General features: G+C 41.5%; 1 protein-coding gene across 5 annotated transcripts in view; it reads left to right on the top strand.

The window, feature by feature from the left end:
• Nucleotides 1-25,648, top strand: part of CTTNBP2 (cortactin binding protein 2) — a 1,390,380-nt gene that overhangs the window by 1,104,946 nt on the left and 259,786 nt on the right. For all 5 annotated transcript variants that reach the window (XM_044088722.1, XM_044088723.1, XM_044088724.1 and 2 more), the window contains exons 13-14: nucleotides 3,410-3,496; nucleotides 12,090-12,189. In XM_044088722.1, the coding sequence (XP_043944657.1) occupies nucleotides 3,410-3,496; nucleotides 12,090-12,189 (187 nt within the window). The remainder of the gene's footprint in view (nucleotides 1-3,409; nucleotides 3,497-12,089; nucleotides 12,190-25,648) is intronic.

Below are 25,648 nucleotides of genomic sequence, written 5' to 3'. Positions count from 1 at the left end.
ATCATTCTTGGTGAGGGCAGGATGCTACTCAGGGTCAGAGTCATACCCACCTGGGTTACATGATCAGAGAGCTCTTCCATGTCTCTTTTCATGCAGTCCAGGGAGATACTTCTCAGGTCATTCACACCAACATGAACAATGACAGAGTCAAATTTGTATTTGTTCTGGAGTGACCTGAGTACTTGTATTATGTGGAAGATTCTGGCTCCCGACAGGCAGCTACCAGTAACCTCCTTGTCCATCCTAGTGAGTGGGACATCAGTGTGCCTGACTATAGAGTCGCCTATTACTAGTGTGTTAGGTATGTTATTTCGCCTTAAGGGCTGTGATTGTGTAGCACACTGATTTTGTGTTTTATGTGTTGTCTGATTTGTGACGGGAGGTGCAGGTTTTTTGGGTGTCTGCTTTGGAGGTCTGTAATGCTTTTGCAGGTTTTTATTTAGAGCCTCCGAGTATGATTTTGTGTATTTATGTGTATTTTTTGCCAGTGCTGGTTTAGTATGTCTATGTGAGTCATTCACCTTTTTATTACCACAGACTACCAGAGCCATGTGCAACTCATATCACTCTGTTCGGGGTAACCCCCTCTTTCCAGAAATATGTTTGCCTTGGTAAGCTTGTATTGGCTGGCTGGATGTCAGGAATGAAAATATCCCAGCTGACAGCTATTACTCAGGCATCTGTGAAGGGTAGGTTGTCCCTCCTCTCCCCACCATACAGTAACCTTTATATGTTTTTTTTTTTTTTCTAGGGCTGTTGAAATCCTAGTGGCCTGAGAGTCTGGCTTCTCCCCCTCCCACACGCACACAGACTGGGTCATCAACATGTAAATATTCTAACTATCCCCAGGCTGGAACACATACCTCTCAACAGTACAGATTTCCACAGAATGACCATATTTTTGTCTCATATTTTTGGTTTGTTCCTCATAAAATTTATGGCTTTCTGGGAAATTATTGAAGATTTAAGTTACTAAATTATACTAAATGATGAAATGCATTTCAGTTTCAGACCTTATATCCTTCAGGAAAATACATAATAATGCCAAACCTGTTATTCTAGCAACTTTCTAAGCTTACAGGAGCAATATATAAATTTAGTCCCTATTTTGGGGCCTTTGTCACCCCATTCTTTTTGGCTTTGTCCGGATTTCTTGCACTGAGAGGTTGAGAAGTATTCTCAACTGTACAGATTTTTGCAGAATGTACAGAGTTTTGCTTCATGTTTTTGGTCTGTTCCTCATAAATTCTTTGGTTTTCTGGTAAATCACTGAGGATTGAAGTCATAAAATAATGGCAAACATTTCTTTTGAGTTTTAGACTTCATATCCTTCATAAAAATGCATGCTAATTAAAACTGTATATGAGCAATATTTAAAAATGTGAGGCCTTTGCACCCCCATTCTTTATAGCTTTGTCCAGATTTGTTACTCTTAGAAATTTAGTGCTATGCTGGGAACTATATGGCAGCCCTAGCAATCCAGGCAAGCAAACTCATACTGCTGGAGATGGAAGTTATTTTCTATAGGTCTAACCTCACCCCTGGTGGCTAAATGTGCAGTCAGGTTATCTAGCAGACCTACATTGTCATCCCTGTGATACATAAATGCCCCCACATATGCCATCTTGAATGCCAGCATGAATGACTTGGTAAGATCCAAGCTCATGTCCCTGGTTCATGTTGTGCATAATCATCCAATGGATGTCAGCAATACAGTAAGCAAGAGTGCCAGCCCCCCCCCCCCCGGATGGATGAGCCAGAATTAGGTGATCACTCTCACTCTGTCTCATTCTTTTTCCCAGCATCTAGACCAGTAGTCAGGTCTTTATCTCTATGTGATGCAAAGTTGGCTTTGGTTATTTTAGACTTTAATTTAGAATGTAAAAGGTTAAGGTAACCCCCTTTAGGGGAAAGCTACAGCCTGAAGTTCAGAAGTGTTTTGTTTCCATACCTTAGATATCTTGGTTTTTCAAATTTATATTTGTATTGCATCACAGTGTTAGTAAATCTGAGTGAAGCTAAAGGAATTATTGGAATTTATTAGTACTGCTATATATTTTTCAATGGTATTGTTGCTGTCATTCTGACCGTAACTTTTCTAAGAACAATGACTATTTATTTATATTCCATATGCTTCACTGTGGCACTTATAAATAAGGTTAAGAATGTCACCAAATTAAAGAATTCCAAAGGTATCCAACCTCAGGGCTGCTGAAAGTGGCAACACATACTTGTTTGGGGCAACTTCTTGTCACTTCAGTACTGAAGTATGTTAACTGTAGCCCATCTCTACAGAGTAATTAATGTCCCACCTAGCTTAATATGTTCTTTAATGTATGTACATTCACTTGCAAGCACAATTTTTTTTTCAGCTTGGCTTACCAAACAAGTATACTGATTTCTTTATGTTTCCACCTACTTGACTGGTTGAGGCTTATCAGCCCAGCCTGAAAATCATTTAGTAAATACTGCACTTGACATTGTCTTTTATTAATGATATTATGACGGTTTACTATCAAAATACCAAAGTTAAAAAAAAAGTGTTTAACATGGAAACTTCAAATGCCTGCATATTTAGTATGCATAAATGTCAAATCTGTTGAATGAATTCAGCAGATTCAACATTAATATGAAATATCAAACATGATATCCATGTAGGTGCAAAGGTAAGTTGAACTCCTACACTGGCATTCGCGTTTTAGCAGGGGGTAAGTCCCCTGTACACCCCACCCCCTGCAAACTATACATTCTAACTCCAAGATTGCACTACAGTAAGGAAAGGGATGCATTTCTCAATCTGTACTATACCGCGATATCTAGGCATAACATCAAGTACATATCAGCGAGTACACAGTTGTATTCGCTGATATGTACTCTCGCACTCATAACGTTCGGCAACATGGAAATCGGCCAACTGTCGCTTGTCATTTCTGTGTTCACCAAACCTACATTCTACATTTTGATAGCAAACCCATTGTGACCCATATTAATAGGCAGCTTATGAAGTGTTCAAAAGCATTCTTTATCAAGTGCCGAGTTTACTGATTGCTGGTATTTTTACTAGTCCATTTTCTTTCTTGGTCATTTTAGCTTTTTTTGTTGTACACATGTCATTTTTTTTTCTTTTGTGTATAGTTTAACCACTTGACCTGTATGAAGGCTCTAGCTGCTCCGAATAAGACAATGTGAAAATTTAATGTTGTAGCTTATTTTTTTTATTTTTTTTTTGCATGATGTTACTGTTTTCATGATTGTCAGTGTTTTTGTTTTAAGGAAAAAAAACTTAATTTTGTACAGTGCATTAGCAGAAGATATTTTAATGCAGTCTTATTTTTTTGATTGACCACATAATTCTGTTTTTTTTTTTTTTTTTTACAGTTAAACTAACTGATATCTTTTTTCAAAACAGGTCGAACAGTATCAGAATGTTATTTTCCATGGTCCAGAGGGAAGTCTACAAGATTACATAGCATACCACATAGCTCTCTGTCTAAAGGTACTATGATATTTTTCACCAGTGTCCTGGCAGCTTACCATTTTCAGGACATGTTAACATTGTCAGTCAACTTATCATTTTGCTGATGTTCTTTGTGTTTCACTGTTGCAGTCATTACATTTGGGTTATGTGCTTACAGTAGCCCTCAGTCGGCCTGATTAAGAAAGTCTTGGGTCCTGCGTTGGTTGCTGTCCCTTCTGCCATGACGTCAGGTCATCAGGGGTATAAAACATGCAGCTGACGCCATTACATCAGTCTTTCTTGCCATGCGGTGCCTGAAGCAGAAGCAGTTCGCATGTGCCAGTCGGCCGACTCCAGAAATTTTCGTTTTTGAGTTTCAGAACCGAAGTCTTCAACTAAAGCTAAGTACCCCATTGGGGAAACTTTTTCTTGCCCCTTAACGATGTCAGTAAAAGTTAATAATTGCATTACTTGTGGAAAGCAAATACCTCATAAAGATTTTCATTCGTACTGTATTCCTTGCCTAGGCTCTGACCACGATGTACCTTACTGTCGGTTTTGTGCTTCATTTAATCAGCATACTATCTGTCGTATGGATATTTTTGCCTCTAAATATTTCGCTTCTCAGTTTAATTATCCAGAAATGTCATTGGGTAGCCATCTGACTACCAGGATTTCAAAAAATGCAAAGATAAAGACAGAGACAGGCCGTTGAGGTTCAAAACTGCTGACAATGCTTCTCCTAAGCCAGTCGCCAGTTCGCTGGTACTCAGTGAGGTGCTTTCGCAGCCCCTGATACCTGCTACTTCTGATTAGCAGACCTCTACTGAGACCCATTCGGAGTCCAGTATGCCATGAGATACTTCAACTATGGAACCCGCGGATGTCTCTACCTTGGATGGGTCCAGAGCTGCTGTGCAGGCATCTGCTTCTGAGGGTGTATTCAGGCCTACAGACTTGCATATTAAACCGATGCCTCCTTCTTCTTTTGGGCCTAAATCTCAAACCATCCCTAAAAAGCCGATGCCCAGGCCGCATGCTCAGGCCTCTATGCCTAAAAAACAAATGATAAGAATGGCTGAAGATCTTATAACTCTAATCAGGGGAAGCCAACCTACCCCTTCTAAGAGACCTAGGACTGAAGTTGTTTATGAATCTTCTGAACTGGGTTCTGATTTTTCTGATTCTTCTGATGATCTGGATTTCCTTATCTACTTATGAGGATTCTGATGCAGAGGACTGTATTCCCTCTGCTTCCCCTCCAGAGGATTTTTCTTTTGGTGAAACCTTACATACTCTAAGAGAGCATTTCCACTGGGAAAGGCAGGATTTTTCTGATTCAAAAAAGAGGCTTTGGAATTTCTTACTCCTGCCTCAGCATAGGCCTTTAGCTATTCCTCCTGTACTAGACATTGTTGATGATGCTTTTTTGGAATCTAGTTTGGCCCTGGATTCTTTGCCTCCTGCTCCCAGAAAACCTGACAGATATTACAGGGTTCCTGATTCACACAAGTTCCTTTTTAAAAATCATATTGCGGATCCAGAGACTATTTCACAAGGACCCAAGGGCATTAAGGCTTCTACTGCTAAAAATCCTCCCCCTTCTGATACAGACTCCAGGGCACTGGATAGATGGGGTAAGAAGGTTTACACTTCTGCAACCTTGGCCATTAGGGCTTTAAACTGCCAGTTTCATATGTTAAAGTATCGACAACATTATTGGATTGCTTAAACAGGAAATTATGTTGATTCCTGACTGTGCGGAAAATAAAGAATTACAGGATTTAATGCATTCTGCTGAACAGGTTGGAAAACATACTTTGCAATGTGGATTTGATTCCTGAGAGGCCTCTTGCAGGGCTGCTGTTACTGGGTCTGTGCTCAGAAGGCATGCTTGGCTTAAGGAGCAGTCTTTGCCTGATCATGTTAAAGCTAAATTGTTGGATGCTCCCTTAAATCAGGACCGCCTGTTTGACAACAAGGCTGAGGAAGTTCTTAAAAAGATGGAAGATAAAGCTAAATCTATGCAAACTGTTAACGATTTCTTACAAGTTCAGCCTCAAAGATTTAGTAGACATTGGCCCTCTAAGAATTGGTCCTTTCCAGCCCCTTCCAGGTCTTCTCAAGCCAAACCCAGACACAGCAGAAACCCCAGGTTTCAGTCCCAGGGGACACACAAGACTAAGCAGTGGGGGCTTTCCACACCCAAATCAGGGAGTAGTAAGACTCCCCCCTATGGAAAACTATCTCAATGACTTGCTTTTAAAACTTCCAAGCACTTCCCAACTGAATGCTCCTTTAGGTGGAAAGATTGGTCTGCAGGCCAAAAACTGGGAACTCACTACCCAGGACAAATGGGTTTTAAATGTAGTGTCCCAAGGGTACAGATTTTACTTCCACACCTTACCAACACCAAGCGGGTGGCCAGATCTACCCCCAAATCAGTGGGCAGAGGCCCAAAATCAAGTACTCTCTCTCTTAAGCATGGGGGCTATTCAGTTGGTACCAGTAGAGGAAAAGGGACAAGGGTTCTATTCAAGACTTTTTCTGGTACCCAGAAAAGGCAATACATGGCATCCTATCCTGGACCTTTCTAGTCTAAATACCTTTCTGGCGATTCCAAAATTCAAGATGCTGACTCTTCACCAGCTGCTTCCTATGCTAGGCAAAGATGCATGGTTGGCAACTCTAGACTTAAAAGAAGCATACCTGCACATCCCTATCAGGGAGTCTTGCAGAAGATACCTACGCTTCAAAGCAGGTGACATGCACTATCAGTTCTCTGCACTGCCCTTTGGCTTATCTACTGCACCCAGGGTATTCACAAAGTGCCTAGCTCCAGTCATTGCATTCTGCAGGCAAAGAAATATTCAAATATATCCATAACTGGACAATTTTCTAATTCAGGCAGAAAGCCAGGACATTCTTTTGAACAATCTGGCCTTTGTTCAAAGGGTACTAACTTGTCTCGGGTACACCATAAACAAAAATAAATCACACCTGGGTACCCTGTCAACAAATTATATTCCTGGGAGCAAGCTTGAATACAACTTCCCAGATGGCTTTCCTCACATCAGAGAAACTGACTCATTTGACAACCTACTTCAAACAAGTGGCCACAAAAACCCAGTTATCTGCAAGGGAAATACTGCAGTCCTTGGGGTTCATGGTCTCCTGCATTTTTCTAATTCCATATGCAAGGCTGCATATGAGGAAACTGCAATGGTATCTCAAAAGCCTATGGTGTCAACATTTACAGGATCTAGAAGCTATGATTCCTATCATACCTTGTCTACACCTAGAGTTCCTTTGGTGGGCAGAGGCCTGCTACCAAAACAAAGGACTACCATTCACACTACCCCCTGCCGCCCAAATCTTAACAACAGATGCATCAGACTATGCATGGGAGGGCTCACCTGGCAGGGAAGTGCATTCAGGGCAAATGGAACCCAAATCAAATGCACCTACACATAAATCAAAAGGAAATGTTAGCTGTACAGAATGTTTTGACAGCCTTCAAGGACCACATTCTTCCAGGACAACTAATGGTAAAGATGGACAACACTACGGTCATGTGGTACATAAACAAACAGGGAGGTACACACTCTTACCTCCTCTACAGACTAGTCATGGTATTGTGGAACACAGCCTTGAGCTACCAAGTGAATCTACAAGCTCAATTCCTGCCAGGATAAATACACTGGCAGATGTATCTGTTTCGGGAAAAACAAGGTTACCCCTAGCTACCATATAGGTGGCAATCCACTGAGCACAGAAGAAGTCATCAGGGATCTGGGGACCCAGGTTGACAGTAGCCTTTCATTTGACACTCATGTTGCTAAAGTAGTTAGGAAAACCTTCTATATTGCCCACCTGATCATGAAGGGATTCACATCTAGATCAAGGGAGGTCATCGTCCCCCTGTACTCATCACTCATTAGACCTATGATTGAGTACAATGCCCCATTCGGAATGTATCTGACCCGACACCTGCTGCAGCTTGAAAGGCCCCAAAAGTTCCTCACCAAAAGGATAAAGGGTCTCAAAAATATGTCTTATGCTGCCCGACTGAAAGAACTCCAGCTCTATTCAGTCTCATACCGCTTGCTCAGAGGTGACCTGTGCCTGACATATAAGGCCATGTCAAACCCAGATTTGATGAATATGCTTCACCTCAAAAAATCCAGATCCCTCAGAACCACAAGGGCGGGAGACTTAAACCTTGACACTGTTATAAATAGAACGTGCTGGAGGGACAGATTCATCACCCAGAGACTCCCTATGCTATGGAACAAAATCCCGGTACATGTGAGGCAGAGCACCTCGCTGGCCTTGTTCAAGAGGAATCTTGACCAATGGATGGGAGATCGCAGATATACCCCAGGGATTACTTCAGTGTCACTGCTTGACAGAGGCACAGCAAAATAATAGGCATAGTTTTTATTCAAACTAAAGGGGTGGCGAAAGCCACATATCTATGGGCTAGGCTTATAAATGCCCTTGGGCAGATAGCCTAGTATGAACCTATGAACCTATGAACCTATGGACTAAGCAGAAACCTCACGAGTGGAAACTCGAACCAAGGATTTTCAACATCTTGACAAGCAAATGGGTGAGCCCAGATATAGACCTGTTTGCCTCCCACCAGAACCATCAATTGGACAAATGTTGCACAAGGATTCCCCACAAACTAGCTTGGAAATTGGATGGTCTATCCTTCAGCTGAAAAAAAACATCAGTTTATGCCTTTCCTCCTGTGCCTCTGCTCTCCAAGGTACTACTAAAGATCAAACAGGACAAGGCAAGGATTATTTTAATTGCACCAGACTGGCCATGCCAACACTGGTACCCCCTCCTGCGCAGTGTGTCACGCTTGGCCCCATGGCACCTGCCTCAGATGCCTTCCCTGTTGTCTCAGCAGGGGAACCAGATTCTGCGCTGTCAGCTGCAAACCCTGAACCTAGCAGCCTGGCTAATTACCTAATCTCTTCTTTTCCACCCCTCAGTAAATCAGGTGATGGATATCATTTTAGAGGTTAGGAGGCCTAGTACTAGAAAATCTTATGCTGCAAAATGGAAAAGATTTTGTACCTGGAACCAGTCTCAAGGGATGAGCGCAGCAGTGCCCAATTTACCTCAGATTCTACAATATTTGACTGAGATGCTTCATAAGGGCTTGTCCTTTTCCTCCATCAAAATTCATGCCTCAGCCATTTCATCTCATTATAGCACAGAGCCTCCCCTTCTCTCACCCAAATTTAAGGCCACCGAGGAGAGCTCCAACTCCTGCCTGGGACCTTACCTTTTGTCTTGGAGAAACTCGCTCTTCCTCCTTTTTACCCAGCTGCTACTGCAGATTTAAAATTCCTTTCCTGGAAAACAGCTTTCCTTTTAGCAATCACTTCTGCAAGAAGGGTATCTGAGTTACAGGCCGTTATGGCAGGTGGAGCCTTTCATGCGGACAGGGTGTCCCTCAGAACCAATCCCTCCTTCATGCCCAAGGTGGTAGCCAGTGTGGCTCATAATCAGTCCATTCCTTTGCCTACCTTCATTCCTAACCCACAGAACAAAGGGGAACGGATACTGCACTCCTTAGATGTGCACAGACAACTTAGATTCTACTTGGACAGGACTAAACCTCAAAGGAAATCTGAACAACTGCTGGTGGCATTTGCTGCAGGTGCAGAGGGGAAGGCTATTTCTAAACAAACCATTTCAAAATGGATAGGCCACTGCATTCATTTCTGCTACAAGTACCATGGAAAACCTACCCCACAAGGCATCAGCCCCCATTCAACCAGGGCTGCATCTACCTCTACAGCCTTTCTCAGAGGTGTCCCTACCAGGGACATCCTAGAAGCTGCTACCTGGAGTTCTGTACATACTTTCACCAAGCATTATCATTTGCCAATTTTCTCTAAATCCAGAGCTGGTTTTGCCACTGCAGTCTTGCAGGGCCTTATAGCTGGTCCTAATTCTATTTAAATTCCTCCTCCCAACCTTAGCTTTGGGAATCTACCCAAATGTAATGACTGCAACAGTGAAACACAAAGAACATAGTACAGTTGTGTACACTTACCATAAATGTAGATGCTCAAGTGTATTCACTGTTGCAGTCCTGGTTACCTTCCCTCCAGCCCCCTTTCTTCTTTTGGCTATACCTCTACTCTCATTTACTATGCTCAAAAAGCTTTTTGGTGTATTTGCTTTTTTGTTGGAGGTATATCCTTGTATTATAGATTTAATTGCTTCCCATTAGGGGGGCACCTGACATCTGGAGGAAGAAAAACTGATGTAATGGCGTTGGCTGAATGTTTTATACCCCTGACGACCTGATGTCATGGAAGAAGGGACAGCATAGGTTCATAGGTTCATAGGTTCATACTAGGCTATCTGCCCAAGGGCATTTACAAGCCTAGCCCTTCGTTTTGTGGCTTACGCCACCCCTTTAGTATGGGGAACTATACCCATTATTTTGCTGTGCCTCTGTCGAGCAGTGACACTGAGGTAATCCCTGGGGTATATCTGCGATCTCCCATCCATTGGTCAAGATTTCTCTTGAACAAGGCCAGCGAGGTGCTCTGCCTCACATATACCGGGATTTTGTTCCACAGCATAGGGAGTCTTTGGGTGATGAATCTATCCCTCCAGCACGTCCTATTAATAGCCGTGTTGAGGTTTAAGTCTTCCGCCCTTGTGGCTCTGATGGATCTAGATTTTTTGAGGTGAAGCATATTCATCAAATCTGGGTTTGACATGGCCTTGTATGTTAGGCAAAGGTCACCTCTGAGCAAGCTGGCGACTGAATAGAGCTGGAGTTCTTTCAGTCGGGCAGCATAGGACAGATTTTTGAGACCCTTTATCCTTTTGGTGAGGAACTTTTGTGGCCTCTCCAGCTGCTGCAAGTGTCGGGTCAGATACATTCCGAATGGGGCATTGTACTCAATCATTGGTCTGATGAGTGATGAGTAAAGGGAGACTATGACCTCCCTTGATCTAGATGAGAAGATGAGAATCCCTTCATGATAAGGTGGGCAATGTAGAAGGTCTTCCTAACTACTTTAGCTACATGGGTGTCGAATGACAGACTACTATCAACCTGGGTCCCCAGGTCCCTGATAACTTCTTCTGTGCTCAGTGGATTGCCACCTATTTGGTAGCTAGGGGTAACCTTGTTTTTCCCGAAGGGTATGACTATGCATTTTTTGGCATTCAACGTTAGGCCGTGGCTCTGGCACCAGTTATCCGTTTCTGTGAGACCCTTCTGAAGGATATCTGTGTCAGATGTATTTTCTACTATGGCACCCAGTTTGCAGTCATCTGCAAACTTTGTCAGCCATAACCCTCCTGTGTTTGCTTGTACTTCAGAAAAGTAGATGCCAAACAAGAGTGGGCCCAGGACTGAGCCCTGTGGGACACCACTTGTGACAGGCTTTGAGTCTGACATGGCGCCAGCAACTCTGACCCTGTGGGTTCTGTCACTCAGCCAGTTTGCAACCCATCTTGTAATGTATGGGTTAACATTTAAGCTGATGAGTTTTTCAATGATACCTGAGTGGGGTATTGTATCAAAGGCCTTAGCCAGATCGAGGTAGGCTGTATGGACTGCCTTTCCTCATCAATGGCTTTGGTGACTGTTTCGAAAAAGTCAACCAAGTTTAAAAGGCATGATCTGCCTTTGACAAAGCCAAACTGGGTTGGATCCAAAGTCTGCAAATTCCCTATGTCTTTATTTATGAGGTCCATTATGATCCTCTCCATGGCTTTGCAGATAAGGCTTGTCAAGCTAATGGGCCGGTAATTTCCAGGGTCGGTGGAGGCACCGCCTTTGTGAAGTGGGACCACAGTTGCAGTGCGCCACTCCCTGGGTACGTATCCAGAGGTAAGACTTTGATTAAACAGCTGTCCTAGCTGTGGGTTTAATTCCTCATTGAGTTCGTGGAGCACACAGCCGGGGACACCATCAGGTCCCATGGATGCTGTGTTTTTTGCTTTGGACCCAAGACTTTGTTAATCAGGCCAACTGAGGGCTACTGCAAGCATATAAACCAAATGTAATGACTGCAACAATGAATAAACTCGAACATCTGTGAAACATGAAATTTTCTATACTTACTGCTGTGTATGACTGAATTATTCTCGTTATTTTGTGACAGTACATGCATATTTTGAAGTATAGCTCAGCATATGAAAACAACTAATATTTTATGCAACCTCTTAGTCAAACAGTACACAACTGTACCACTAAGCTACACCTGAAGTATGAAAATATTGAATGAACTCAGAAATTGGCAGAAGAGTCATTGCATTGGGAATATGCTGTTCTTCTTAACTTACCAGTTTCCAAAAAAAAAAAAAGTAATAATGTTTTTCAGTCAGTTGTGTTTGTGATTTTTTTTAGCATTTCCTCTTCTATCGTTGTGTAGCATACTAATTCGGTTCAGTACCATTTTAGTATCTTTACTGTACATGTTATATATTTTTTCTGTGTAGTTTAGCCTTTATTTAGATATGCCTTCTGATAGCAGCTGCTCAGAACAGGACCAGCATGAAAACTAAATGTTACAATGTTATACAATGTTACAACTTGTGGAGTTAACCTAATTGGAATGCATTTTTATTTGCTTTGCAGCAAAAGCAGGAAGTGGCTGGATTCAGCTGTGAAATAGTTAAAATTGAAGTTGATGCTGAGTTCCCAAAAGAGCAACTACTGAAAGTTTTCATATGTAGTGGTAAGAGCGTGTTTTATTTCCAGAACTGCATTTAATTTGAAGTCCCTCTGCAACTTGTACATAAATTTCAGACTAGTACTGCTGTCATCATTTTCCTTCAATTCTGAACAAAATATTTGCAATTTTTTAGTAAATTCTATTTCTGTAGGTTGAGTGGGTCTCATTAGCTATTGGTATATGAATTCACTTACAAAGCCTTAATATTCAAATTTAATTGGAGCAGCTCTTCACTACCCTCATTCTTCATTGGTCCCTATCCGTTTCCATGGCAATATGTGCAACATTTTTTTTATTATCTATTTACTTACTTGTGTAACATTTTACTTTGTTTGTTAGTTTAGTTAGTAATTGTGGACAACGTATTAAACTTAGAGCCACATTAATTCCATCAGGATTATGCCCATGGCAGGGCAAGCCACCTGGTGGTGTAAACCTTGACTGTAGGTGATTGTCACTGTTGATGTGACACCCTGACACCATATGCAAAAACGGGGAAAAACAGATTGTGGATGGATGGATGGACTCACTTTGTTATTTTGGCTTTTTCCTCATGTCTACAAAGGAAAGGAAAAACATCATATTGCTAATGAGAATAAAGCAAAAATCACAGTAAAGAATAAAGAACAAAATAATCTGCAAGCATTAAAGGCAAGTATTTCCAGAAGATTATTTTAGGAACAGAAAGTTTCCCTAAGAATGCATTATTGAAAGGCCAGGAGTACTTTAGAGCATTATAAATGCTTGGCAGAGAACAAAATAATATTTTTAAGTGAAGTGTTCATCTACTGAAAATGAGTGATATCATTATGTCAAACTGTCTTTCCTATTTGTGGTCAAAAACTGGTAAAAATTTCAAAGTCCAAATGGATTAAGTAGTTACAAAGAGTCAAAAAAATATCCATTTGCAATTATTATTAGCAGTAATTGTTATATCTAGCAAAACAGTTTCATTATATACATTAGCAACAAAACTTAATACTTCTCTGCTAAGAAAAATATGCACTATGAAGTATATGTTTTAAAGAAATGGCATATTTTAATTACCCAGGACTGTACTGAACAAATGTCAAATATCTCAGTTTTTCCTGTATGTGTCAAGTCTTCTTGCATCTTTCAGAATAAAAATCTTTACAAATTAGAGCTTTGATAGAGGTGCTTTATTTTGTAGAAGCAGCATAGAGTGGATGTAGATGACATAATTCAACAAGTTCTAAACAAATATTTTCCTTTTCTTGTAATGGCAGAATTGAGACAAACTGCAATAGACTTTTACTGACTTATGAATATCTGTATCAATCTTTTCTTAAATGGACTGCACGTCTGACTAGAAAGTGTTACTCATAATACTAAAACCCTACAAATTTCCTACAAGTTCTACATGCCTCTTTATCCTTGATTCTCAAGACTCTTACAACATAAACAAGATCTGTTTGTCCCCAATGTTCTGTACATTCGGTTATCAGATTTTGTCCTTGGGAGTGCTTTGGCCTGAAAGTTATTTCATGGAGCTAATTTGTATATTTCAATGAAACATTTCTTTCTATTGAAACTGCACTTACTGAAACTTCATGTTTCTATAGGCCTGCTTAAAATGGCTTCATTTCTAGGCCTATGCAAAGACAATACTGTGTTTTTGTAGGATTTATTATGACAAAACTATATTTATGTCAAGAATATTCTTACAATGTTTTCTGAAAAGCTGCCTGACAACTCATAGAGTCATTAGTTTTTTATCATACAAGACTAAAAATGACAGCAAACAACTGTGATTTTGATGACGTTGTCAGATAAAATACCATTTTGCTTAAAACTGTTCTCCCACTAAGTCAAGGAGAAAGGCATTAAGAGAATACGCCTGATCTGTCATTAGAGAATACGTTGGGAATATTGTTGTACACTACAAGCATCAGAAGCCCAGGATGCCTTCATGAAACAAAGAAACAAGAAAAAATCACATCTTAAGGGGTCTATATTAGAAGACCAAATGTTTAGGTGATCAAACACCTAAGCATCGATTTTCAGTGTTCAGGTGATCGAACACCTAAGCATCAATTTTCTAATATCGAAAGCAAAAAACAGCAAACAGACGATTTAATGCAGGGAAATATTTCCCCTGGCCGTTTGCCAGAGTTTGCTATTTCCCTACTGTTGACTGATCTCGGAGTTGGTATATTTAGTTAGAGGGAGTGTGGGGGGGCACAACCCTCCACGTCGGGGGGTGTGGGGGGTGAAGGCCCCCACTTAATTTAGATGTAAAGTAATGTTTTTTGTGTTGTGGCTGAGGGATGTGTTTCCCTGGGATGTTCGACATTGTGCGGTTCGATATTAGAAGATCGATGTTTAGGTGTTCGATCACCTAAACATTCGGTCTTCTAATATAGACCCTGTCTTAAGTACCTTCATTACTCTTCAAAAAAAAGGCACCAGAGACAAACATACATTTCTTCAGAATGCAAGACTCACAATAAAGAAATAAATAAAGATTACTTCTTTTTTTAAGTCAAAGCTGGCTTATACAGCAAAAAAGTAACAAACAGCAATGGAATGGCTGTTAATTCAATAAAGCTGTATGCAAGACACATTTGGAGGAAAGCCTCAGAATTATGTCTTTCTTTCCACATTGGATTGAGGTCATCCTCTGTAGAAAACAGAAAGAGGTTGAGAGGGCCAGCTTAAGCTGGTGATGAGACACTGTATTCCTGGGCATTGTTTAACAAGCTTATGGCATCAATACTGGGCAAAGCAGGATCTTATCTGGAGCTCAGTCATTTACTGACCACATCATCTCAAGAGTAGAGTGAGTAGCACACGTCATGAAGGAGAACACATGTTTCTTTTTCATCAATGAATCAACTAAGTCAGGATTTAACAGCAAGGAAATGCCAAAAGCAATTTGCTGTGTGGGTAAGAGATGTCCTTTTCTTTTGTTTATTGTTTTGTTGGAATATGGGGGCAATTTTCTGGACCTACAAGGATTCTTGCTGGACTCCACAGTCCAGCTTTTACTGTTTAGAAAATTCAGAGGTACAATGTTTCACATTATAAAGAAACTTTATAGACCCATGAATTATGAATAGAAAATTATGGAACACAACATACATACCACTCAACCTCTTAGAGCAAGAAATCTGGACAAAGCCATAAATAAAATTTTGACAGAGGCCCAAATAGGGACAGTTGTTAAATAGTGGTCTTACAAACTTAAAATAGTTGATAGAATAACAGGTTTTAAATTAGCATGAATTTTCTGAGGGTATGAAGTCTGAGACTCAAAATGTCTGTCATTATTTTCTAACTTTTAATGAATTGCTACAAGATTGCCAGAAAAAACACAACTTTATGAAAAATCGACCAAAAATAAGAGGCAACAATTTGTACAATTGAAAGGTATGGAGCACAGACAGAAAACTAGATGTTCTTCATGTTTCACTGTTGCAGTCATTACATTTGTGTAATCTGCTGGCAGGTTGCCCTCAGTCGGCCTGATTAACAAAGTCTTGGGTCCTGCGTCGGTTGCTGTCCCTTCTTCATCAGGGGTATAAAACATGCAGGTGATGCCATTACATCAGTCTTTCTTGCCGTGCGGTGCCCTAAGCAGAAGCAGTTCACAAGTGCTGGTCGGCCGACTTCTGAAATTTTTGTTTTCGAGTTTCAGAAACGAAGTCTTCAGCTTAAAGCTAAGTATGGGGGGGGCACTGTTGGGAGGGTGGCCTAATGGTTAAGGTAACGATAAAAAAGACAAAACCAACTGCTACACAAGGAGGAGCCAGGAATCTGCACACCAAATTTGAAAATCCGTAAAAAATGTCCAAACCAAGTAAGTAAACTTGTACTCAACGTTTATTTAAGCCACAAAGTCTCTGTTTAGCTTTTCGTCGGTGACTCCTCACCAACTTCCTCAGAACAGGAAATAAACACATTCAACACATCATGTTTAAATACAACAATATAACTCCCTACTTTACCACACTGCCACCTGTGGTCGGAATACAAAATTTCAATATATTAAAAAGAACATACAAAAAGACACATTAGCTAATAAGACAACTTGACTAAAACTGCATTTTTAAAGCAGATCTCACCTATTTGTATATTTATACAACATTATGTTTTTTCAGATCATTTGGTCTTTTGCTGTTGGATGCATTTCTTTTTGTGGTATGGTGATTTATTTTAACTAACAGAATGGATGTTTACGTTTTAGTCATGTTGTCTTGTTAGCTAAGCTAACCTGCCCATTTAAGAGTAAATTGGGTATAAAGAGAACCTGAGTGAATTTTTTACTGTTTGTCTGAAGAAGGCAAGGCAAGGACCTTGCCGAAAGCGCTCAGAATAAACAGTTTCATTTTATTCTTTTGCTGGCTCTCATAGCTTCCATTCACCTTGTTTTTAGCAGTTTGAGTTTCGGTCTTTGTGTCTAATATTTATACTACTACTAGGAAAGTTTAGCCAGGACACTGGGAAACCTCCCCTACTCACGGTAGTCAGGGGAAGGCTTTGTGTGTTACATATCCTGACTTCCTGTTTCCTGTCCTGGTGTGGAGGCAGCCAGGAGTAGCAGGGAGAAAACATGGCTGATACAGCTTTTGCTGAAAATGGAGTAAAAGTTGCTGAAAACACAGCATATCTGGACCTCGCTAAGGCGTTCGACACCATCCCGCACTCAGGAATCATGGACAAACTCACCAGCTTAAATGTCAACCCCCATGTCACGAGATGGGTTGCCAATTGGCTCTCAGACAGAACCCACACGGTAAGAGTGGCAGGCGTCATGTCTGACTCTAAACCAGTCACAAGCGGAGTCCCACAGGGGTCAGTCCTGGGACCCCTCCTGTTCGGTATATATTTCTCCAAAGTACAGGCAAATGCGGAGGGACTGTGGCTAACCAATTTCGCAGATGACTGTAAATTGGGTGCAATAATTGACTCTCTGGCTGACACAGACATCCTGCAAAAGGGTCTCTCAGAGACAAACACCTGGTGTCAAAGTCACGGCCTCAAGCTAAATGCCAAAAAATGCATAGTAATCCCATTTGGGAAAAGCAAAGTACCTACAAACTACCACATAGATGGGAATCCACTAAGTACAGAAGAAGTAATTAGGGACCTGGGTACCCAAGTAGGTAGCATGCTCTCCTTTGAGAACCACATAGCCAAAATGGTCAGAAAATCCTTCTATGTGGCACACCTGATCACAAAGAGTTTCTCATCCAGATCCAAGGAGGTGATTGTGCCCCTTTACTTCTCACTCATTAGTCCCATAATAGAGTACAATGCCCCATTTGGGATGTACCTCACTAGATACCTGCAACAACTAGAAAGACCACAGAAGTACCTCACTAAGAGGATTAAGGGCCTTAAACAATTACCCTTTGAAGCACGACTAAAAAAGCTCCAGCTCTTCTCAGTCGCTTACCGTCTGCTCATAGGTGACCTATGCCTGACCTATAGGGCCATGTTAAACCCTAAACTAATGGACATGCTTCACCTCAAAAAAACAAGATCCCTCAGAACCACTCGTTCTAGCGACTTGAACCTATGCACAATGATAAACAGGACATACTGGAGGGATAGATTCCTGTCCCAGCAACTGCCCTCACTCTGGAATAGAATCCCAATCCATATTTGACAGAGCTCCTCTCTGACCCTCTTCAAGAGAAATCTTGATGAGTGGATGGGTAATTGTAAGTTCTACCCTGGAATCACTTCAGGAGCCCTGTTAGACAGATGCCCAGGTTAGTAATCTAATGGGGAGGCGAAAGCCATCTCTCTGTGGCTAGGCTTATAAATGCCCCTGGACAGATAGCCTAGTACTTACCTATGAACCTATGAACCTAAAATGTACTTGAAATGGTAGCATCACTACCAGAAGTTTTTTTCTGATGATGTGGGTGCAGAAAGTACAATGACATTGGAGGAAAAGGATATTGTAGCTGTAACTGAGATGGATTCAGAGGAAAACTTTCAGAGGAGATTGTTTGAAGGAGAGACAATTACCTCTGAAAAATGCATAATTGCAAACGTCCAATCGGGGAGGGGGTTGCGGGATGATTATTTGGAAGAACAGGTAAACCAAAATGAGCCAGAAAGTAGAGCAGCAATTTCATGGAGCGACAGCATGAACAAAATAGAAGAAAAAATAAGAGTAGAAGACATTATGCTAAAAAAAGTTCCAGAGACAAAAATTTATGCACAAACTGTTGGAGAAGGAGCAAGAAGAAAGAAGGAATAATAGAAACAAAACAGAAGTATACAGTACATGTGAGCAGTAAAAAAGAAGAAGAAAGTTAGGACAGGTATGAGGTTTGGGACTCTGTCATGGCACCTCTGGCTATCAAAGCCAAAGAGGTAAGAGCATTTATTTTAATTAATAGAGACTTTTTGTGACTTGATATTTTAGACTGGGCAGGCCATGGGAATTATTTGGGTGAATATGAACAAAAGAAAAATATTTATCCATGGTCAGAATAAGTGGTGCGAGCTTTTTACAGACAAAAAAAAAGAATAACGATCCAGTTTAGAAGTGAAAGAACATTTGTTAACTATTTGTAAAGAAGTAATGGGCACTACAAAAATATATGCTGAAAGAGGGCTATGGGCTGGTGGATGGGAATGTGCAGTAATACTGAAAGTGGAAAATGATGATGTTATGCATGTACCTAATATTATTAATGTTCATGTTAATAGGGGTTTTGTGAAATACAGGGGTCAACCAAAGACTTGTTATTTTTGTGGAAATAAACGATAATTTTTAATCAGTGAGTGTGATAAAAAAAGATATTTATGTAGTAAAAATGCCATAATGCAAAAAAAGTGATTTAAAGTGCAAAAGATGTGGCTCTATCGATCATTCATGACTAGAATGTGAAATGAATGTGCAAGAAAATGGAAGTGAAAATGAAGTGATACAGCAGAAAGAGAGAAAAAATGTGTTCTACAAGAAAACAAACAAAAAGATGTGACTAAGAAAGAGCTTACACATTAAGTTAAAGAAAGTAATAAGAAACTGGCAACTGGAGCTACTTCGGCTTCTGCTCTGATGTCCTCATTTCTTCATCAGTCCCACTGAGTCTACCTTGGACCTCTTCATTCAGACTTCTCTTCTACTCAACCACCCCGCCCAGACACCTGAAGCTGTTAACCAGTTCCACTGTCTTCCCTTCTATCTCAATATTCGAGAATTTTTCTGATTTCTCCCACTTGCTTCCATTATCTGTACTCAGGATCAGCCCATGTGGCTTCAGTTTTGCATTCCGTTCCCCTGGCCATTGTTGAATTTCTTGCTCAGAGTTGGCCTGTAATGCCACATTATCTGCATACATAGATTCATAGATGTTTATTAGGCTGATGACCACAAGGGCTTTATTAAGCCTAGCCATGTATCCCAAATCTCTGACAAGTTTTGATACCCTTGATAAGTGTAAACATGGGGCTGGGAGATGAACCATTTACAGGTTATATGTTCATAGGTTGGTAGTAGACTATCAGCCCTAGGGCCTGTACAAGCCTAGCCATAAGAATTCCCTGGCTATTTGTCTAGCAGGGTGACTGACGTGATCCCTGGGGTGAATTTCCTTTCTCCCATCCAATCGTCAAGGTTCTGTTAGAAGAGGGCCAAAGAGGCACTCTGCTTGACATGTATGCGCAGTCTATTCCAGAGTCTGGGAAGTCTCTGGGTCAGGAACCTATGCCTCCAGCATGTTTTGTTTATTGTGATGACAAGGTTTAGATCCCTGGAGCATGTGGCTCTAAGGGATTGGGATTTCTTTAAGTGTAGCATGTCCAACAGCTCTGGGTTTGACTTGGCCTTGTATGTTAAGCAGAGATCTCCTCTGAGCAGGCAAGATGCGATAGAGTATAGCTGGAGTTTTTTAAGGCAGTCAGCATAGGGCATCTGCTTTAGGCCTGTGATTCATTTAGTGAGGTATTTCTGCGGCCTTTCCAGTTGTTGCAGATGTCTTGAGAGGTACTTAACCAAATGGGGTGTTGTATTCTATAATGAGTCTAATGAGGGATGAGTACATTGGGACAATGACCTCCTGAGCAGAGTGGATGAGAGTTGTTGACCACGACTGTTAGCTGAGATATATAAGTATCCTGTTTTTTTTTCCGATTATTTATACAGATTATTGTTTCTAACAATTAATATATAGCACTTTTATTGCCTGCTTTTTAGTCTTTGAGTGTATTTTATTGCTATTAACTAATCTGCACAAGTAACTGATTTCTTTGCAGTTAAAAGCATTCTGTATCTTTACAAATCGTTATCTGTTTAAAAACTTTCATTTGTGGCTTTCTCTAGTGCTTACTGTCTGTAGGCTATTGTTTTTGTCGCCACCCCCCCTCCCAGTTGGTGTCTTGCTTTTATACTTGGTGGCTTTGCAGTTGCCCGCCCCTACTGTAAATCTGATCTGTGACACTCCTCCCAGTCTAGTGTCATTAGCTCATTCTACCTAATACAGAGAGAACATTGGATAAGGCCTTCTGTTTCTCCTTTTTCCCTTTCAAAAAAAAAAACATTTTTTTTGCCTGAATCTCCTTGTGTTCTGACTGTGCTTCTCAAACATTTTGGAAATATAGAGTATATTTCAGAACATTTATTATAACTGTAATTGCCTTAATATTGCTACAACTCAAGTGCTCTAGGTTGCACTGCATCTGAAGTGTTTGTGTGTTTTAGCTGCTTTTCTGTATATGTAGACTTCTCTGTTTCTAAATAAGCGCTGCAAAGTTGTTTTATTGCATTCCTGCCTGTATTTCTGAGTTTTATGCACTTTTGAAGTTTGTTTTTGCTTAGTTTAACTGGTAAGGCTACACACTCAAGTGCGCTAGCCAAATTAACGCATTTACTGTGTTTCTGTACCTAATTTCTGCTACTTTGTAAAAAAAAAAAAATCCTTGTTTCCCGCCTTTACTAAACTAGAATAGTCCAGTCTTCAGGTATTGCTGATCTCTGGGCTGTGTCATAGTTCCTGTATTGCCCATATCCTTATTTGGATAGGAGGAAGCTTCTTTGTTCACCAGTGAGAGTGGGGAGCTCTGAGCAGCCTATCTGTCCCTTGAGGAGTGGTTCCAGCCCAGTGACCTGTAGCTTATGGGCCGTTTTGGGCCATTTCCTATCTCTTTCTAACCCCCTGCTTTAAAGCCAGCTTTAGCGCACTTTTGCACTTGTAATTTAAAGTTTGTCCTGTTTGCTGCATTTACCTGTTGAGGCTACACACTCAAGTGCGCTAGCCTGTGTTACATATTTATTGCATTTTCCTGCTGTTTGTTGCATAAAAGAAAAAAAACAAAAAAAAATATCCTTGTTTCCCGTCTTTCCTGACCTAGAGTAGTCCAAATACAGGCTTTGCTGTATTCTGGACCTTTGGAAAGTTCCTGTGTTGCCCACTTCCTTTCTTGGATAAAGGGAGGCTTCTTTGTTCACCAGTGGCAGTGGGGAGCTTAGAGCAGCCTATCTATCCCTGGAGGAGTGTTCCCAGCACAAGAATCTGGTAGTCTATTGGCCGTTTTGGGCCAATTTCGAGCTCTTTCAAGTCCCCCTGTATAAAACCCACTTTGGCGCGGTTTTTGCACTTGTTACTACTCAGCCAAGCTCCTCGTGGTCCTGCAGAGTGGTGCTAGCAGCAGAGAGGCTAAAAGAGTGACTGCTAACCTGATAAAAGTGTTTTTTTTTCCTGCTACTACCTGAGCGACTGTCCAATCTATCTGAACTGCAAGTATTTCTGCTTCTTGAACTGTTTTAAACTGTTTAAGTTGATTTTGCGCCTGCACTTTTAAAGTTTGTCCTGTTTGTTGCATTTACCTGTTGAGGCTACACACTCAAGTGCGCTAGCCTGTGTTACATATTTATTGCATTTTCCTGCTGTTTGTTGCAAAAAAGAAAAAAAAAATTATCCTTGTTTCCTGTCTTTCCTGACCTAGAGTAGTCCAAATACAGGTTTTGCTGTATTCTGGACTTTTGGAAAGTTCCTGTGTTGCCCATTTCCTTTCTTGGATAAGGGAGGCTTTTTTGTTCACCAGTGGCAGTGGGGAGCTTAGAGCAGCCTATCTATCCCTGGAGGAGTGTTCCCAGCACAAGAATCTGGTAGTCTATTGGCCGTTTTGGGCCAATTTCTAGCTCTTTCAAGTCCCCCTGTATAAAACCCGCTTTGGCGTGGTTTTTGCGCTTGTTACTACTCAGCCAAGCTCCTCGTGGTCCTGCAGAGTGGTGCTAGCAGCATAGAGGCTAAAAGAGCGACTGCTAACCTGATAAAAGTGTTTTTCTTTCCTTCTACTACCTGGGCGACTGTCCGATCTATCTGAACTGCAAGTATTTCTGCTTCTTGAACTGTTTTAAACTGTTTAAGTTGATTTTGCACCTGCACTTTTAAAGTTTGTCCTGTTTGTTGCATTTACCTGTTGAGGCTACACACTCAAGTGCGCTAGCCTGTGTTACATATTTATTGCATTTTCCTGCTGTTTGTTGCAAAAAAGAAAAAAAAACAAAAAAATTATCCTTGTTTCCTGTCTTTCCTGACCTAGAGTAGTCCAAATACAGGTTTTGCTGTATTCTGGACTTTTGGAAAGTTCCTGTGTTGCCCATTTCCTTTCTTGGATAAGGGAGGCTTTTTTGTTCACCAGTGGCAGTGGGGAGCTTAGAGCAGCCTATCTATCCCTGGAGGAGTGTTCCCAGCACAAGAATCTGATAGTCTATTGGCCGTTTTGGACCAATTTCTAGCTCTTTCAAGTCCCCCTGTATAAAACCCGCTTTGGCGTGGCTTTGCGCGATTTTGCGAATAGTGCAGCATCGGGCAGCTCCGCTTAATTGGGTTTAAACCATTCTCGGCTCCACAAAGTCTGCTCTTCACTTTTTCCCTTAGAACTGATCTAATTCTCATAATAAACACCCTATTCCTACTCTAAAGCCTGGCACTTGCTCACTAAAGCAATTATATAAGTCAGCACTAAAAAATTAAAAGCACTACACCCTCACAAACTCCCTTTGAGTACCTTGTTCCCCATTGGCCCTTTTTTTCAATTATAAAGGAATTCCCAATACTATTCTACCATGTCCAAAGGTCAGTTGTCAATCTCCTCTCCGGCCCAGCTGGTGAATCTGGGAATCTTGAGGCAATGTTACAACTGCCTCTTGTACACAGACAGCCCTCTCCTCCTCCCAACAAATTCCAACACATGTGAGAGATGCAACCATATAGCCAAACTGGAGGCTAAGCTCTCTCAACTCAGTACTAGCGTAACCAGTCAGGAGGAGAAGGAAACCACACTCACTGCGATTCCAGTCTCACATAGACCTACCACGACAGCAAACCAAACACATAAACACAAAAAAACATACTCTGAGGCTCTAAATAAAAATCTGCCTAAGCAGCAGAGACCTCCAAAGCAGACACCCAAGCAACCGCTACCCCAAAACAAAACACGTGCAACACATAGCTCACAAAGCCAGTGTGCCGAACAGTCACAGCCCTTAAGGCTAAATAAGACACCTGATACACTTGTAATAGGTGACTCTATCATCAGGCACACTGACGTCCCACTCACCATGCTGAACAAGGAGATGGTCATGGTGAACTGCCTGTTGGGCGCTAGAATCCGTCACATAACACAAGCACTCAGGTCACTCCAAGGCAAGTACAAATATGCCTCAGTCATTGTCCATGCTGGTGTGAATGACCTGAGACATACTTCCCTGGATTACATGAAAAGAGACATAGAGGAGCATCTTACCCTCACCAAGAATGATGTCACAATATGAAGACAAGATGATCAATTTCAACAATTGGCTTAAGTACTGGTGTCATTCAAAGGGGATCCAATGCCTGTCAGCCTGGGATGACATGCTCGACAAGTCGCAATGCTTCTCTAGGGATGGCTTGCACCTGTCACCCCTGGGCTTTCGGATATTGGCAAAGGCTCTTGCCACTCCCATAGTGCCTTTTTTAGGCAAAGCTCAAAAGACAAACCCACCTCCATAGGTAACACAAGGGATAAGAAACTAAGAGTAATGCTACTCAACTCCAGAAGTCTAAACCTCAAGATGCACGCACTCAAAACTCTCCTTAGCATGGAGAACATCGATATCTGTGCAGTAACAGAAACCTGGTTCAAGGCTACGAAGAGCACCCCAGCACTACCAGGTTATACCTCATACCATGCTTTTCAACCCCAAAACTTGTACTGAACCACAAAGGGAGAGGGAGTATCAATATTCATCAAAGATACCCACACCTCCAGGTTGGTGGCACAGCACGAAGCATCAGAGACTATCCATGTGCAACTAACAGTGGGTAAAACTGCCTTCCAGTTTATAGCCTGCTACAGACCACCCTCCCAAACCCAGTAACCCCACTTGGCCTTCCTGAGAACACTGGAAAATATGAAGGTCTCTCCAAACACCATTATATTGGGCGACTTCAACTACCCAAACATAGACTGGGAGCATTACTCTAGCTCCAACACCCTAGCCCAAAGGCTCCTAGAATTTATAAACTCATATGCTATAGAACAACTTGTTACCACTCCCACAAGAGGGGAAAACATACTGGTCCTGATCATCACCAACATGGGGGTTTTATGCTCCAGACCAGAAGTGTATCCCTCACTAGTAAGATCAGACCATAAACTAATCTCACTGGATATTCACATCCCGACCCCACCCCCTGCCCAGAAAACCACAGTGAAAAACTTCTCTAAAGCAAATTTCACACTCCTCAAAACTGAGGTGGAATCCTTCAAAGCCCCCGGGCCTGTGGAAAATACAGCCCAGACTGCAGAATCCTTTATAAACACATTCTATGAACTCCTTCAGGAATGCATGGATCATGCAATCCCAAATAAAACCAAGACCCAATCCTCCAAAGGCAGGCGTCCTGTCTGGTGGACCCCAGCCATAAACAAACTGTACAGTAGAAGGAAGAAGTTACTACATGATAGAGCAAAATCCCAAAAAGGGAAGGCATCTCTGATTAGTTTTAGCAAAAAACTACAGGCACTCATAAAATCGCCTAAGGCCAGCTTTGAGAGAAAAATTGCACAGGACACTAAGGATAATCACAAGGCTTTCTTTAGTTATGTTAGGAACCTGGGTGGGAATTCCCAGATATGCTCAGAATAAGTCCAAAATGACAAAAAATACACCGAACCCACAGACATTGCCAACATCCTAGCTGACAGGTTCAGCGCAATCTCCCCCCCCCCCCACCAAAAGGGCAAATATCTATACAGCAGAGTGCTGACCCCCTGACATCTCAGATGCTCAAGTAAGAGCTGCCCTCTCCAAAGCAAAAAACACAGCATTAATGGGACCAGATGGTGTCCCGGGCTGCGTCCTACATGAACTCCAAGAAGAGCTAAACCCAAACATAAAACTACTGTTCAATCTCAGCCTTACTACAGGATATGTACCCAAAGAGTGGGGTACAGCAACCATGGTCCCTCTCCATAAAGGTGGTGCCTC

This window comes from Protopterus annectens, chromosome 11.part0, assembly GCF_019279795.1.
Source record: "Protopterus annectens isolate FY-2018-M chromosome 11.part0, PAN1.0, whole genome shotgun sequence".
Classification (NCBI taxonomy): domain Eukaryota; kingdom Metazoa; phylum Chordata; order Ceratodontiformes; family Protopteridae; genus Protopterus; species Protopterus annectens.
Note: the sequence above shows the minus strand (reverse complement) of the source record. Positions and strands in the feature narration are given on the sequence as shown.